Below are 14,431 nucleotides of genomic sequence, written 5' to 3' on the forward strand. Positions count from 1 at the left end.
TGGAGGCAATGGCAGTTTTCTTGACTCTGAAAAGATTACGCCCACCAAGGTACTCCCACATAAAGCTAGTCTTGGACAGCGCAGTGGTAGTACATTGCATAAACAGAGGAGGCTCCAAGTCGCGTCATCTAAACCACGTCATGATAGCCATCTTCTCCCTGGCAGACAAATTCAGTTGGCATCTTTCCTCCACCCACATAGCTGGAGTGAGAAACGTCATAGCAGACGCCCTATCCCGATCAGTACCCCTAGAGTCGGAATGGTCTCTAGACAAGAGTTCGTTCCAATGGATCCTTCAAAGAGTCCCAGGGCTACAGGTGGATCTCTTCGCATCACAAGCAAACCACAAACTACCGTGTTATGTAGCCCCCAACCTGGACCCTCTGGCTTACGCCACGGACGCCCTGGCTCTGGACTGGAACAACTGGGAGAAGATTTACGTCTTCCCTCCAGTGAATCTCCTTATGAAGGTATTAGACAAACTCAGGACATTCAGGGGTCAAGTGGCTCTAGTAGCCCCAGACTGGCCGAAGAGCAATTGGTACCCCATGATTCTGGAACTGGGCCTTCGTCCCCTTCGGATCCCCAGTCCCAAGCTCTCCCAGTCAGTACAAACGAAGACTGTGTTCGCTTCCTCAGGGATTCTCAAAACCCTAACTTTATGGATTTCATGAAGTTTGCGGCAAAAAGAGATGCGAATATTGACCCTCAGAATATTCTTTTCCTGGAATCCGATAAAAGGGATTCAACTTTGAGGCAGTATGATGCTGCCGTCAAAAAGTTAGCAATCTTCCTGAGGGAGTCAGATATCAGATTCATGACAGTTAATTCTGCTATATCCTTTTTCAGATCTTTATTTGAAAAGGGTTTAGCAGCTAGCACTATTACGACAAACAAGTCAGCATTGAAAAAGATATTTCAATTTGGATTTAACATAGACTTGACAGATACCTATTTCTCGTCTATTCCTAAAGCATGTGCTAGACTTAGGCCCTCTGTCAGGCCTACGTCAGTTTTCATGGTTCTTAAACGATGTTCTAAAACTGGCTTCCGAACAACCAATAATGACACATGCTCGTTTATGATGCTCCTAAGGAAAACTCTGTTTTTATTAAGCCTAGCTTCAGGAGCAAGAATTTCAGAACTGTCGGCTTTATCCAGAGATCCGGATCATGTTCAATTCCTTCCCACAGGGGAAGTGCTACTTTCTCCGGAACGTAGTTTTTTAGCAAAGAATGAAGATCCTTTGATGAGGTGGGAACCTTGGAAGGTATTACCCCTTCCGCAAGATGTTTCCCTTTGTCCAGTTTCAACCTTACGAGCCTTTCTATCCAGGACCTCCTCTTCCTCATCGGGGCCCCTCTTTAGGAGGGAAAAAGGTGGTACTTTATCCACTAAAGGCATCAGGCAACAAATCCTGTACTTTATCAAACAAGCCAATCCTGACTCCTTTCCAAAAGCACATGATGTCAGGGCAGTAGCCACCTCAATTAATTACTTCCAGCATATGAATTTTTGATGATTTAAAGAAGTATACCGGATGGAAATCGCCGACAGTGTTCAAACGTCACTACCTTAAGTCCTTGGAAGCTCTGAAATTCCCAGCAGTAGCAGCGGGTAACATAGTTTCCCCTGACTCTAGTTAGATTATAGTAGAAGATTCAGTCCTCCTTTCTACCTGCCTCACCCAACAGTTCGTCTATTCCTACCTTGTTCATTAGCTTAGCATTCACCTTGTGTCTTAGCTGCTTTATGATTATATAGTGTCCCTTTTGTCTGGTTAGGGACACACACAGCTGATTACCATACTGATCTCATAGATGTTATCCCCTTATTTTTATGCTAGGGGATACATCATATTACAATGGTTACGGGTTTTGTATATTAAGTCATATACATTCCTGAGATATATATTTTTGTGATTGATCAAATATTTATATAACTTTATATTAATTGCTATTTCTATTTTGATACATGTTGTTACACAGATTTATTATGATAGGTAATCATTTTACCTATTTGTATATATGTAAATTACCTTATATTATTAACATAATTAGTTCTAAGGGTAATTTAAGCATAATTCTGATTTTGTTTTACTGTGTATTTGTATCTTTTTAGCAATTATATTCATTCATTTATTTGTATCTTTTATTTGAGACTTATTTTGTTTTATTATATTCTGTTTACTTTCTTTACAATCTTGTGCTGTTTCTCTGGTACGATTTCGCGCAAGCGACACGAGCTGAGCCCAGAAAAAGGATTTTGACGTAAGGAAAAATCTATTTCTGGGCGATTGGCTCGTGTCGCCAGCGAAATACCCCCCTACCCGTCCCTTCGCTCAAGATTGTCTGCTAACTTCAGGATGGCCACCAGAGGCGCAGCAGTCGCAAGCATGGGATGGAGTAGTAGTAGTACGAGCTGCTCTCTCTGTGGGACGGCTCCCCTCTTGGAGGGTTTTGTAGTGGGAGATTTCTATTGGCATTTGGCTCGTGGTAGTGGTCTCACTCGCCTAGTGTTCATACCGACACCCTCCTAGAGGGTGAGCGAGTCAGTTTATACTGACCTTTTTCTTTATTTTATTTATTCTCTGGTATGTGTTAGTACATTTACCCTAGAAATAATAGATTAAAGGATATTTCGCTGGCGACACGAGCCAATCGCCCAGAAATAGATTTTTCCTTACGTCAAAAATCCTTTTTTTGGTGCAAAATACTGATGTGTCAATCTAGATGCATCTTCATTCTGATTTCAACAGTAATTACAAAATTTGTATGTGCTAGTATTTAAAGAAACAAATTATCCTTTCCTTCATCTTTGTTTAACTGCTGGAAGCCAAAGCTGTCAAATATGTCAGTTTAATGTGATGGGGGAGTGTTGCCATTAGGAGATCAGAGGATTCTTGTAATTCTCTCTCTCACTTTGTAATGATTCATAAATAATTTCACTCCCTTAAGTACGGACAACTCCTCTTTCTTTCTCTCTCTCTCTCTCTCTCGTAGTTCCTTGCTGGATGAGTGGTTTTCTAGTTCGGCTGCCAATCCGGTGGTCCGATGTTCAAATCGTGGCTCGGCCAACGCGGACTCAGAGGAATTTATTTCTGGTGATAGAAATTCATTTCTCGATATAGTGTGGCTCGGATCCCACAATAAGCTGTAGGTCCCGTTGCTAGGTGACCAATTGGTTCCTAGCCACATTAAAATATCTCTAATCCTTCGGGCCAGCCCTAGGAGAGCTGTTAATCTGCTCAGTGGTCTGGTAAAACTAAGATATATATACGTACTTAACTTTTCTCTCTCTCATTTGTAGTTAGTAGATAATCTAGTTTTACGTTCACCAACTAGAACTGTAAATGTGCTGTTCTAAAACATAGACTCATAACTAAGAGTTGTATTACCTTGTCCAAATAAAAAGCACTGTTTGTTCATGGAAAGAAATTTCAGAACTAAGACAGAGAGACAGAATAAAGTTCTTAAAAACAAAGTTGAGAAGACTTCTAAAAATAGATGGTTGAAAGGGGGAAGGAAGAGAGAAATAGTACATGTAATCTTCATCACTCCTGTATTTTTACCATCCATTTTTGTCTTTTTTCAAGGGTAATGTATTAAGCTAACATGTAAGTGAAATTACAGTAACATTAATTTCATTTAAAATACTTGGGAAACATGATTAGGGTCATATTTAATGTTCTAACTCTAGAAGTAAGCATTTATTAGTATTTTTAGAGACCTGCCAAACTTACACAAAAATTTGATTTGTGCGAGGGGGTTTTGGACCTAACCTCACCTAAGATTGAGGTATTACTGTACCCCAGAACTCCAAGGACATTACATCATGTACAAGAACTATCTCCACTTGTTATGTAATGCCTCATTATTCACAGCAGAGTTGTTTGCAATTGCATCAGCCATAGAAATAATAATTTTGGGATTTTAGTTACTCAATAAGCACTATAAAAGGTATTCAGAGTTTCAAACCAAAAAATAATATTGTACAACAAAAAGTTATTACTACTTGATATGTTGGATCCCCACCCATACAGGGATTGAAGGTAATGAAGAGGCCGCTAAACTAGCCAAAGAAGCAGACCATATTACAAGATCAAATGTAAACATTATTATTGATGATTATATAAAATAAAAAATATAAAAATTAATAAAATATGTAGAATGAAGAACTTAAAAGTAAAAAATTAAATAAAACTTAGTGTTGGAAAATGGAGTTCTCATACCGAAGAGAGAGACACAAGTAATTCTGACACATCTCTGAATAGCCCATTCTCATCTAACACGTCTAATGAATAACCCACCTTGGAAAGTATTAGATATAGAATTTTGTAAATAACTTTTTTTGTAAATTGCTGTATGTAGTATAATTGAATGAGTGATTGACACTTTGTTTTTATTCCCTGTACAGCCTCTGTTATGTTGTATCTGCACTGGGAATTATGTATAACTTTTTTGAAGCTCTTGGTAGATATGTATCATGAACTTTCATGATAGCTTGAGTTAAGCTGTCCTTTACTGCTACAGGAATTGAAATTGTACTGGGAATACCTATCACACACAGATTAAGGTTTCACAGTAATATCTTTTGATAGCAAGGATTATTACAAGGGGCTATAAAACTTTTACATTAGTAAAGAAATTATCAGTTGAATTAAACTAGTGAAAGTGGACAATTACTAGAGGTAGTAGGTGTTATAAGTGGATCTCCACTGTTACTGTCATAAGTTTTGTATTTTCATGTATAAGTAGTTGTTAGTTTTGGCTACAAGAACAACATTGAGAAACTGAGGCTGTAAAATTATACAGTGGTACCCCGGCATTTGTGGGGGATGCGTACCAGACCCCCCCATGAGTACTTAGAACCCACGAATAGTTGGAACCCCTATGAAAAGGCTTAAAATGATCTATCTTGTTAGTTAGTACTCAAGAAAAACCCACTAAATATTTGTATACCTGTTTTTTTTAATAGTTTTATCACAAAAAGTGCATTTTATGATGAAATTGATAAGAAAAACCAGGAATTTGTGGATATATCTCATGGAAAATACTGCGAATAGGCAACTTTCCCACAAATAATAGGGGGATATGTTCCAGAGAGATATCTGCGAATGCATGAGTCCCCGAATCTGGAGAATGTGAATATGGGGGACCCACTGTTGCATGCAAGTCATAAGACAAATTTTTTAAAAACTTAAATATTTTTTATATAAAAACATGCCTTACTGTTTTCCTAAGCATCTGTCAGCTGATCCCAGAACTGATTCCATCAAGTAAATTTCCCTCAGCAAATTTGAATATTCAGTAAATAACCTGAGCTTGAAGCAAGATGTGAGTCTGTTAAATGTATTAATCTTATCCCTGAATCAGAGGTAGCATTTGAATAACTATTGAGTACATCTCCTTCATTTGCCATAGGAAAGCAGTAGGACATGTTTTAATGTAAATAATATGTCAGTTTTTAAAATATTTCTCTTATGACTTGCATTCTATATTTTCACAGCCTCAGTTTCTCAATGTTGTTCTTGTAGATTAACCAAAGTTAAACTTTCAGTAATGGGAAAGAACTGCAGTAGTCAACCCATGATAGGAATGTGAGTGGCTGTTATGATTGGTCATGGAACTTCTTTTAAGGGCTGTTTAGGATTCTTGTTGGGTGATTTGTATTGATGAAACAACTTTATATGAAATTTATTTTACTGTTCATTTTATTTGCACAGCCTCCAGGATATACTGCCGTCCAACCTGGTACCCAGTCAATTGTGAACTCAACTCAGCCCCCATCTGCACCAGATCCAACCATGTCGCTCTTGTTTTCAGAAATGAGAGCACAAAATACAGAGCTCAAAATATCTGTTTCAAAAATGTCTGACAAGATAGATGGCTTAACTAGTAAGGTATAGTGAGACATTTGTATAATTTCATTATTCCAGAAGATGATGCAGTTAAGACAATTTGCATAGATATTTTTTTGTATATCATTAAGTTTTTTAATTCAAAGGTCATTGAAAGTAGGAAGGTATTTATTTGATCTCTGTGCACATTTTCAGATGGAGAAAATGGAACTGCAGCAGAGGCAACAGGAAGGTGCAAATGCTCACTCAGCCTTAGTACCTGCTGGTGTAAGAAACTTCCAGTTTAATCTCCCTCCCCACAGCAGTGCTGTTGATGCACAGACAATCCTAGCACAAATAACCACATTAGTCAGTGATAATGAGAGTATGAAGGTGACACTAGAGGAGAAAGAAAAGAAAATAAATTCTTTGAATGAATCAGTGACTCAGTTACTTCAAAAGAATCAAAAGTAAGTGAATTTTCATAATCAGAATAAAGACATGCAGAAGGAAGTATGAAGTGAATTTAATGCAAAATATTATTTATAATACTACACCATGCTGTGAAAAATTTTGTTGAATGGTCATCATGATTGTCGTTTCTAATATGTACCACATCCTCCATATGTAACATGTAACAGGCTTGACTTGGGAATTGAAGTGATCAGTATGACTTAAATTTCAGGCTTTTGGAGGACAAGACAGATCTTTTGATAGCTAAACAAGGTGCTGAGCAAACTGTCAGCCTTTCAGAAGTACTTCAGTTACGCGAAGAAAAAGCTGCTATCAGTGGACAACTAGAAGTTAGTCAAGGCCAGCTAACGGTTGCAAAGGTAAGTTTGATAATTTCTTCTAAGCAGATTATTGCCCATAAGAAGTCTACCAAGTTTGCATAAAGAATTCAAGCTTATAGTTTTCCTTGTAAGTGTCATAAGGCTGTTTACCTTAGTGTTAAAATCGAATGTAAGCAGTTTTTATTTTAAGCTTGTGAGGTTTATTTCCTTAACCTGAGGACTGCAAGCACTGGTCTGGTTGTCTTGAATTAAAACCCATCGTAGGGATCCACTGCAGGGAGTGTATGCTCCTTTATGCCTACCCTTTCTGCTGTGGATTCAACTGAACATTGGGACCTATAATACCTTTACTCCTCTTCCTATAAATTTTCCCCATCATTTCTTACTCTTTGGTTGACAACCTTGGTATGGTATAGGATTATGGAATTCACTGCTCTTTTAACATTATGGAGGGTTGAGTATGACAGCTTGGTGCCCCACATTTAAAGCTAGAGTACCCTATGTGGTTGAGCGAGGGGAAATTTTTATGTCAAATCCCTGGGCAGCTACCACTGTGGGTACAATATTGCTCCTCCCCCAGTTGGGCCTCCCTGTTGAGAGGAACCTCATCCTGGATGAAATTTATATTATTCATTTTATGAATATAGATCCTAATCTCCCTACGGCTTCTGGCACGGCTGTGGACTGTTTAAGGGGGCCGGCCGGCCAATGCCATTTTTTAAGGACAGGACTTTGATATTCATACCACTTAATAAGGTGACTTGGGACATCTCCAAACCGCATATGATTTTCGCCTCTGACCTTCGGTTTTGTGACGCCAGGCCGATTTATCCCGAAAATAACCATTTTTCAAATTCTATCTCCTCCCTTGATATTTAATATTAAGACCTGGGATTACTACCATATATAGACCTGATGTAGACCTCCAATCAAATGGAGAGTTTTTTTCTAAAAGTAATTTTTTTGCTAGATATGAATTTTTCAATATGGTAAAAAAATAAACCCTATAAATCAGGAGAAAAATGTATAAAAAAAAGACGAAACAAAAATTGGAAACAAGGGCTCTATTTGATTGTTCCATAATGTCTTTCTGAGTTATATACCAAATTCCAATGTTATAGCTTTAAAACTAAGTGAGAAGATAGATTTTGAAGGTCAATAAGTATAGTTTTGAGATACGGGCGTTCAAAGTTTTCCTTCGTATTTCTATCAAGACAATGCTAATAAATAATGATTATTATGAGTGTATATCTCTTTTTTGTGTATTAATAAACCAAAACTATTTTATTTATCATAATTTAATCATAAATGATGATCCCTTTGCTCATATATCGCAGCCTGGGCACTGCTTGAGGCAAGACGGGGCACTCCTTCCTATGCAATTCTCTCTCTCTTCACTAACTTGGCTTATTACTGCGAATTTTCTTCTTCTGTGTGTTAGCGAGATGTTTTCCTTGTATTTTCCTCTTTGGCATGATGAAATTCTTGCCCGAAACAAAGATAAACAATCGTAAATGCAAGAGAATGTCAGAGGTGAAACTCGAAGGTGTACTCTTTTTTTTACAAAGACAATTTAATAAATCATGATTATTATGAATTTCATATTCCATTTTGGGTATTAAAAACTAAAACTTTGTTATTTATCATAAATGAAGATCTCTTTGCTCAATGATCGTAGCCTTGGGCACAGTGTGACGTGTGCTGTCAGGCAAGACGGGGGCGTTACTAAGCAACCCTTACTACGCAACCCTCCCCTCTCTCTTCACTAACTACGCATATATTATAATATTCTGTAATAATACTAGAGCGATTTTTCTTTGTCTGTATGTTAGCGAGATGTTTTCCTTGTCTTTTCCTCATTGGCTTGATGAAATTCTTGCCGAAACATACATAAATGCAAGCGAATGTCAGAGGTGAAATGGAACGTGTAGACCACATGATGTCTGTGATCGCACTAATTCATGACTGGACTTGGTAGCTAAGCCTGGAAAATTATATTTAGCAGATATTCTATGGCAGAAATGTCATTTAGGCAGCTAAGAGAACAGACGTGGCTTATAGAAGCCTCAAGAGAAAGTCAGTTTGAAGATTATTTGTCAATAAAAAAATAATAACGAGCTAATTAAAAAGAATATACTATTAGACTCACTTAAAAAGAGATACCAAAAGGTACAGGATTGTTAACTATATGCTCTGCCAGGTAAAAAAAAAAATGACAAAAATAAAGTTTAAAGGTTAAGATATACCTCAGAAAACAGAAATTTTAGGTTAAACTACAGAAATATGTAAGGCCACATGCCCCAAAACCTTTAAAGTGTCAAAATTGTAGTAAATATGGTCATGTAAAGAAATATTGTCAAAATGAACCTGTGTGCTCATATTGTGGATCTGAAGAACATGCCACACAATGGAAAGCAGTGAAACAAAGTGTATAAACTGTGGACAAGACCATCATGCAAGGTCCAAAGAATGTATGTATGCACCCCTGTATATATACAATGAAGAATTTAAAATATTGCAAGAAATACTTCAGATGTCTATCTATTAAAGATGCTAAATTAGTATTGAAATTGAGAGAAATTCAAGATCCACCTAAGAAATAGACATATTCTTCAATAACGAACCAGTAATGAAAGAAAAAACGCATTCAGAGAGAAGTTACGGAGTGCAGAAAAAAGGGACTTTGATGAAGGAAAAATTTATTTCTGGGCGAAGACCTGTGTCGCCCGGTGAAATGATCCTGTAGCTCGCATTTCTAAGTATAAATAGATTGTAAATATACCAGAGAAAAAGCTAAAATGGAATGCTGAAGTTACTACCTTCAGCTCGATCACCCAAGGGTGTCGGTATAAGCACTGGGGCGAGTGGAGGCCACTATCACAGGACTTCTGCCAGTTAGAAGATTCCTTTCAAAGTCCCTCCCACGGCGAGAGCCATTACAAAGACTACCCTTCCACCTTCCGCTCGCTCTACTACTACCCACGCCCGGCATCTTCATTCCTGGAATACGCACCCAAGCTTGGACTGGCTACAGGGTGGGGATCAGGAAAAGAAAGAGGGTCGGGTTCACCGGGAGACACAGGTCTTCCCCCAGAAATAGATTTTTCCTTCGTCAAAATCCCTTTTCTGAGTTTGACCTGTGTCTGCCGGTGAAATAGTATCAGAGAATTGCCATACAAGCTTGAAAGATACCAGACAAAATGCATAAAAGGAATAATGAAACTTAAAGTTCACTGAAGAATAAATTTAATGAGTTGTAAAAGAAACTGACAAACTTAGCTGAATTCTTAAAATTAAGACTTAAATTAGGACTTAATGAATAGTAATAAAGTAATAATACAATGGAATGGCATCTGAAGCAATATGATATATACATAGAAGTATGTACAAAACAGGTAAGGAATACAAAAGGTGGGTCCCAATGCTATATACAAGTCCGGCGATGGAATGGCAAGCAAACCAGCCCGGCACCGGGGTGGGGGGGAAGATTGGTAGGGGATATGAGCGAGGCAGGTAGGAAGGAGTGAGTATCAAGGAAGAAAGGGCTAAGCAGAACGAGCAATAGAATAGAGTTTTAGGACTTGGTCATTCGGGGGAGACTATGCTCCCTGTGGCCACTGCTGAGAATTTAAGGGCCTCTAGGTTCTTGAGATAGTGGCGTTTAAATACTGCCGGAGATTTCCAACCCATATATTTCTTCAGGTCCTCGAAGTTCATATTGTGAAAATAGTTAATCGAGGTAGCCACTGCTCGGATATCATGGACGTGCGGAACTTAATCCGGATTGGCTTGTTTAATAAAATAAAGGATTTGTTGTCTAATACCTTTCAGATAGGATTTAAGGGTGACGACAGGACACAATGATGTGTCTTGTGTAAGAGGAACAATTTTCCACGGAGCCCACCTGTTTTGTGGGTCTTCATTCTTGGCCAGGAATTTCCGATCCGGGGATAGTAGCACTTCACCCCAAGGGAGGAATTCGACATGGTTTGGGTCTTTAGAGAGAGCTGAGAGTTCAGATATTCTGGCGCCTGACGCCAGGCTCATTAAAAATAAAGATTTCCTGAGAAGGGTTATATATGAGTATGAATCATTATCAGTGTCTGAGGCTAATCTAAGTACATCATTTAAAAACCAGGAGACTGTTTGATGGCGGTCTACTGGTCTCAGGCGGGCACATGCTCGCGGGATAGAAGAGAAGTACGAATCCGACAAATCAATACTAAAGCCAAGCTGAAAAATCTTCCTTAAGGCAGATTTGATTGTAGTAATGGTACCAGCAGCTAGGCCTTTCTTGAATAGAGTTCTAAAGAATGAAATCGCCAGATTCTTAGTCATCTTTTGGGCATCAGATTCTTTTAGGAAGATGGCCAATTTCTTCACTGCTGAATCATACTGTCTGAGCGTTGACACTCTTTTATCTGATTCTATGAACAGGATGTTTAGTGGATCGATACTAGCGTCCTTTGGGCCGCAAACTTCATGAAGTCCATAAAGTTAGGGCACTCAGAATTCTTGATGAAGCTGACACAGTCCGAGTTTGTACTACTTGAGACAGTTCTGGACAGGGGATCCGTCTGGGACGGAGATTCAATTATAGCAGAAGAGGAAACCAATTGCTCTTCGGCCAGTTGGGTGCAACCAATGCTACCGGTCCCGTGAAAGATCTTAGCTTGTGCAGGACTTTCATCAGAAGATTTATTGGTGGGAACAGGTAAATTTTCTGCCAACCGTTCCAGTCTATGGACATCGCATCTGTGGCGTGAGCTAGAGGGTCCAGGTTGGGAGCCACGTAACACGGGAGTTTGTGATTGGACTCAGTGGCGAGCAGGTCTATTTGAAGGCCCGGGATTTGATTGCAAATCCAGCGGAATGACTTCATGTCCAGTGACCACTCCGACTCCAGCGGAGTCGTCCTGGATAGTGAGTCTGCGATGACATTTCTTACTCTTGCCAGGTGAGTGGCTGACAGTGCCAACGATTTTTCGTTGCTAACGAGAAAATCGCACTCATTACGTGATTTACTTTGCTCAACCCAGAGCCGCCTCTGTTTATGCAATGGACTACTACTGTGCTGTCCGAGACTAACCTTATATGAACGTTTTTGGCTGGAGCCAGGCGTTTTAGAGTCAGAAAAATGGCTATTGTTTCTAGGACATTGATGTGGAACTGGCGGAACATCTCTGACCATGTTCCTTGAACTTTTTTTGTATTGTGAGTAACCTCCCCAACTGCTCAGAGAGGCGTCCGTGTGGAGGGAATTGCAGTGGCACCGACTTGGACAGGCTCCGGTGTTCCGTCTATGGACGGAGCCTTTTCGTTAATATCGGCGGAATTAGAGAGATCTTGTCCCTGAATTTGACATTGGCTCTCTTTCGCCAGACTCGATTGATATCCTTCAGTTTGGCTTTCAACAGGACGTCCATTATCGAGGCAAACTGCGCGAACCTAGAATTCTCTCTTGGGTACGACGAGAGAGATAGTTTGTGCGAGTTTAGGTCCCATTGGAGGATTCCCACCCGTTGAAAGCGGGAAGCCGGAACGAGCCGAGATTTTTCCTTGTTTATCTGGAAACCCAGATATTCTAGGAATTCTATCACTTTGGCTGTTGCTTTTGCGACACTCCTCGTCGTTAGTTGCCCAAATGAGCCAGTCGTCTAGGTAAGCTACTAACATTACCCATCGAGTTCTTAGCTCTTGAACTAGCGTCTCTCCTAATTTGGTGAATGTTGAGCCCGAATGGCATGACTGAATGAGTAAGCCTGTTTTCCTAGTTGGTGAAGCCTAGGTACGGAGAGAAATTTCATGCTATCGGAACATGATAGTAAGCGTCTGTAAGATCTATAGAGGTGGTGACGGCCCCATGGGGAAGTAAGGTCCACACCTGCGAGACGGTCAGCATGCGGAACTTGTCGCATTGAATGTATGAGTTGAGACAGGACAAGTCCAGAATCACTCTTCGTTTGTCTGAGTCCCTTTTTGGTACACTGAACAGACTTCCTTGAAACTTTAGGCTTTTGACTTTCTTTATAGCCTTCTTTTGGAGGAGATCTTTGGCATATGTAGTCTAGTAGGTCCGTCGTTGGAGTCTGGTGAAAAACTGACTGGTGGAGGAGGCCCTTTCTCCCATTTCCACCCTAGACCTTTTGAAACAATGCTGTGGGCCCACGGACTGAAGGTCCAATGGTCCCGGAAGAGATATAATCTCCCGCCCACCTGCGGACTCTCACTGGTTGGCTGCAGGTCTGCTTCCTCTGAAGCCCCTGCCTCTAGAGCCACCTCGCTGCCGGAAGCCACCTCTGGCTCTGCTACTTCTGGCATGCCTACTGTAGCGGCGAAATGCTCCTCGCGACTCGTAGGAGGCGTTGAAGGCTGGGGAAGCCACCAAGGTTGTTGAGGTTGAGGGTTGTTGAGCTGGCGGAGTTTGGACTAAAACATACTGCTGCTGCAGTTGAGCCTTGGATGTCAAAGGCTTACCGACCTGGGAGACCGGGACCGCCTGGACAACCATCTGAGGATGAGAGGGTTGGTAAGGATGGAATTTCCTTGGCCTCTTCCTAGGTCTGGATTGGGGTCCGGGGGTATCAAACTTCCTTTTGAAAGGAAGTCCCCAACGAACACGAAAACTCTGGTTGGCTCTAGCCGCCTCATTGAAGACGTTGTTGACCGCATCTACAGGGAACAGGTTGGTGGCTCAGATTGAAGCCTTTATAAGCTCGTTCGGCTCGTGCCTTATGGAAGCATTTGTGAAGACATGCTTCCTGCAGGCTCGTCTAGCCACAATAAAGTCATACAGATCCGACTGGAAGGTCTGTAAAAGAGACTTCGTGTGGACCCGGAAAAGAGCTTATCGGCGAACGTCGTAGAGATCAACTCCGCCGAGGTGACTGAGTTGGTCGACCTGCTCAATCTCAATCTCGCTTCAAATTCCGCTTTGACCAGGGGGTCCAGAATTCTAGGTAGCTCCTCTACGAACAGGGTGGAGGCACACTCCGGGTCGAGTTTGCCCACTGTGAACGTAGCCGGAGCGTCAGTCCAAAACTCTACATCTGCGGGGAAGAGTAACGAGGTAGCCTCAGTCTCTTTTAATAGAGGTAAGGGCTTATACTCTACTGCCGCTTGTAGAGTCAATTCCGCGACTTTTGATGTGCAAGGCGACGGAACTCCTCGCGGGGTCACAATCATTGTGAAGCTACCTTTATGGGGCGCTAGCTTAGTATTAATGCATTCCCAATCTATAAGGATGCGGACCCATACAGCTTGGGCCTGGTCCCTAGGGTAGATCACGGTCTCTTTCAGGACCTTGTCTACCCTGACTAGCGCGTCTTCTGCTAGTGTAGCATATCCTGGAAACGGAAACTGGAGGCCCTCCGGGAAGAACTCTTAAGTCTTCTACCGGTCGGGTTCCACAACCTTCAATCGTCAATTTCCCATCCGAATACGGGGCATGCAAAGCTAACCGCCATGGGTTATTGTTATCAAATGGCGGCAGCTTTGATGCGTCCGGTACTGTCACGGCCTGTGCCGTGGTCCGGACTGGAGGATTCCGGATACCAATTCCTCCTGGGCTCTGATCCTCTGGATCAGGGACAGTATTGATTGACCCGAGGTCTCCAGACCCGAAGCGAGTCAAGTGGACACTGACTCAAGCTTATTATCTACCACTTCACTCATTTTCATCATGAGAAGATTAGCGAATGCTTCCTGGTCAAAGCCAGACTCCGTCGGCTTGGTTCTGGAGGTCTTGGCTCTCGACCCCTTGGGAGGGGGAGAAGCCTGGGAAGAGGGAGGCTTAGAA

At 41.0% G+C, this 14,431-nt stretch overlaps 1 protein-coding gene across 1 annotated transcript in view; it reads left to right on the forward strand.

Moving 5' to 3' along the window:
• LOC135226728 (FK506-binding protein 15-like) overlaps nucleotides 1–9,068 on the forward strand; it is a 194,941-nt gene extending 185,873 nt beyond the window's left edge. The window contains 4 exon segments of the mRNA XM_064266437.1: nucleotides 5,726–5,902; nucleotides 6,056–6,309; nucleotides 6,525–6,672; nucleotides 8,913–9,068. Coding sequence (XP_064122507.1) covers nucleotides 5,726–5,902; nucleotides 6,056–6,309; nucleotides 6,525–6,672; nucleotides 8,913–9,068 — 735 coding nt within the window.
• Nucleotides 9,069–14,431: the final 5,363 nt, after the last annotated feature.

This window comes from Macrobrachium nipponense, chromosome 15 (genome assembly GCF_015104395.2).
Source record: "Macrobrachium nipponense isolate FS-2020 chromosome 15, ASM1510439v2, whole genome shotgun sequence".
Classification (NCBI taxonomy): Eukaryota; Metazoa; Arthropoda; class Malacostraca; order Decapoda; family Palaemonidae; genus Macrobrachium; species Macrobrachium nipponense.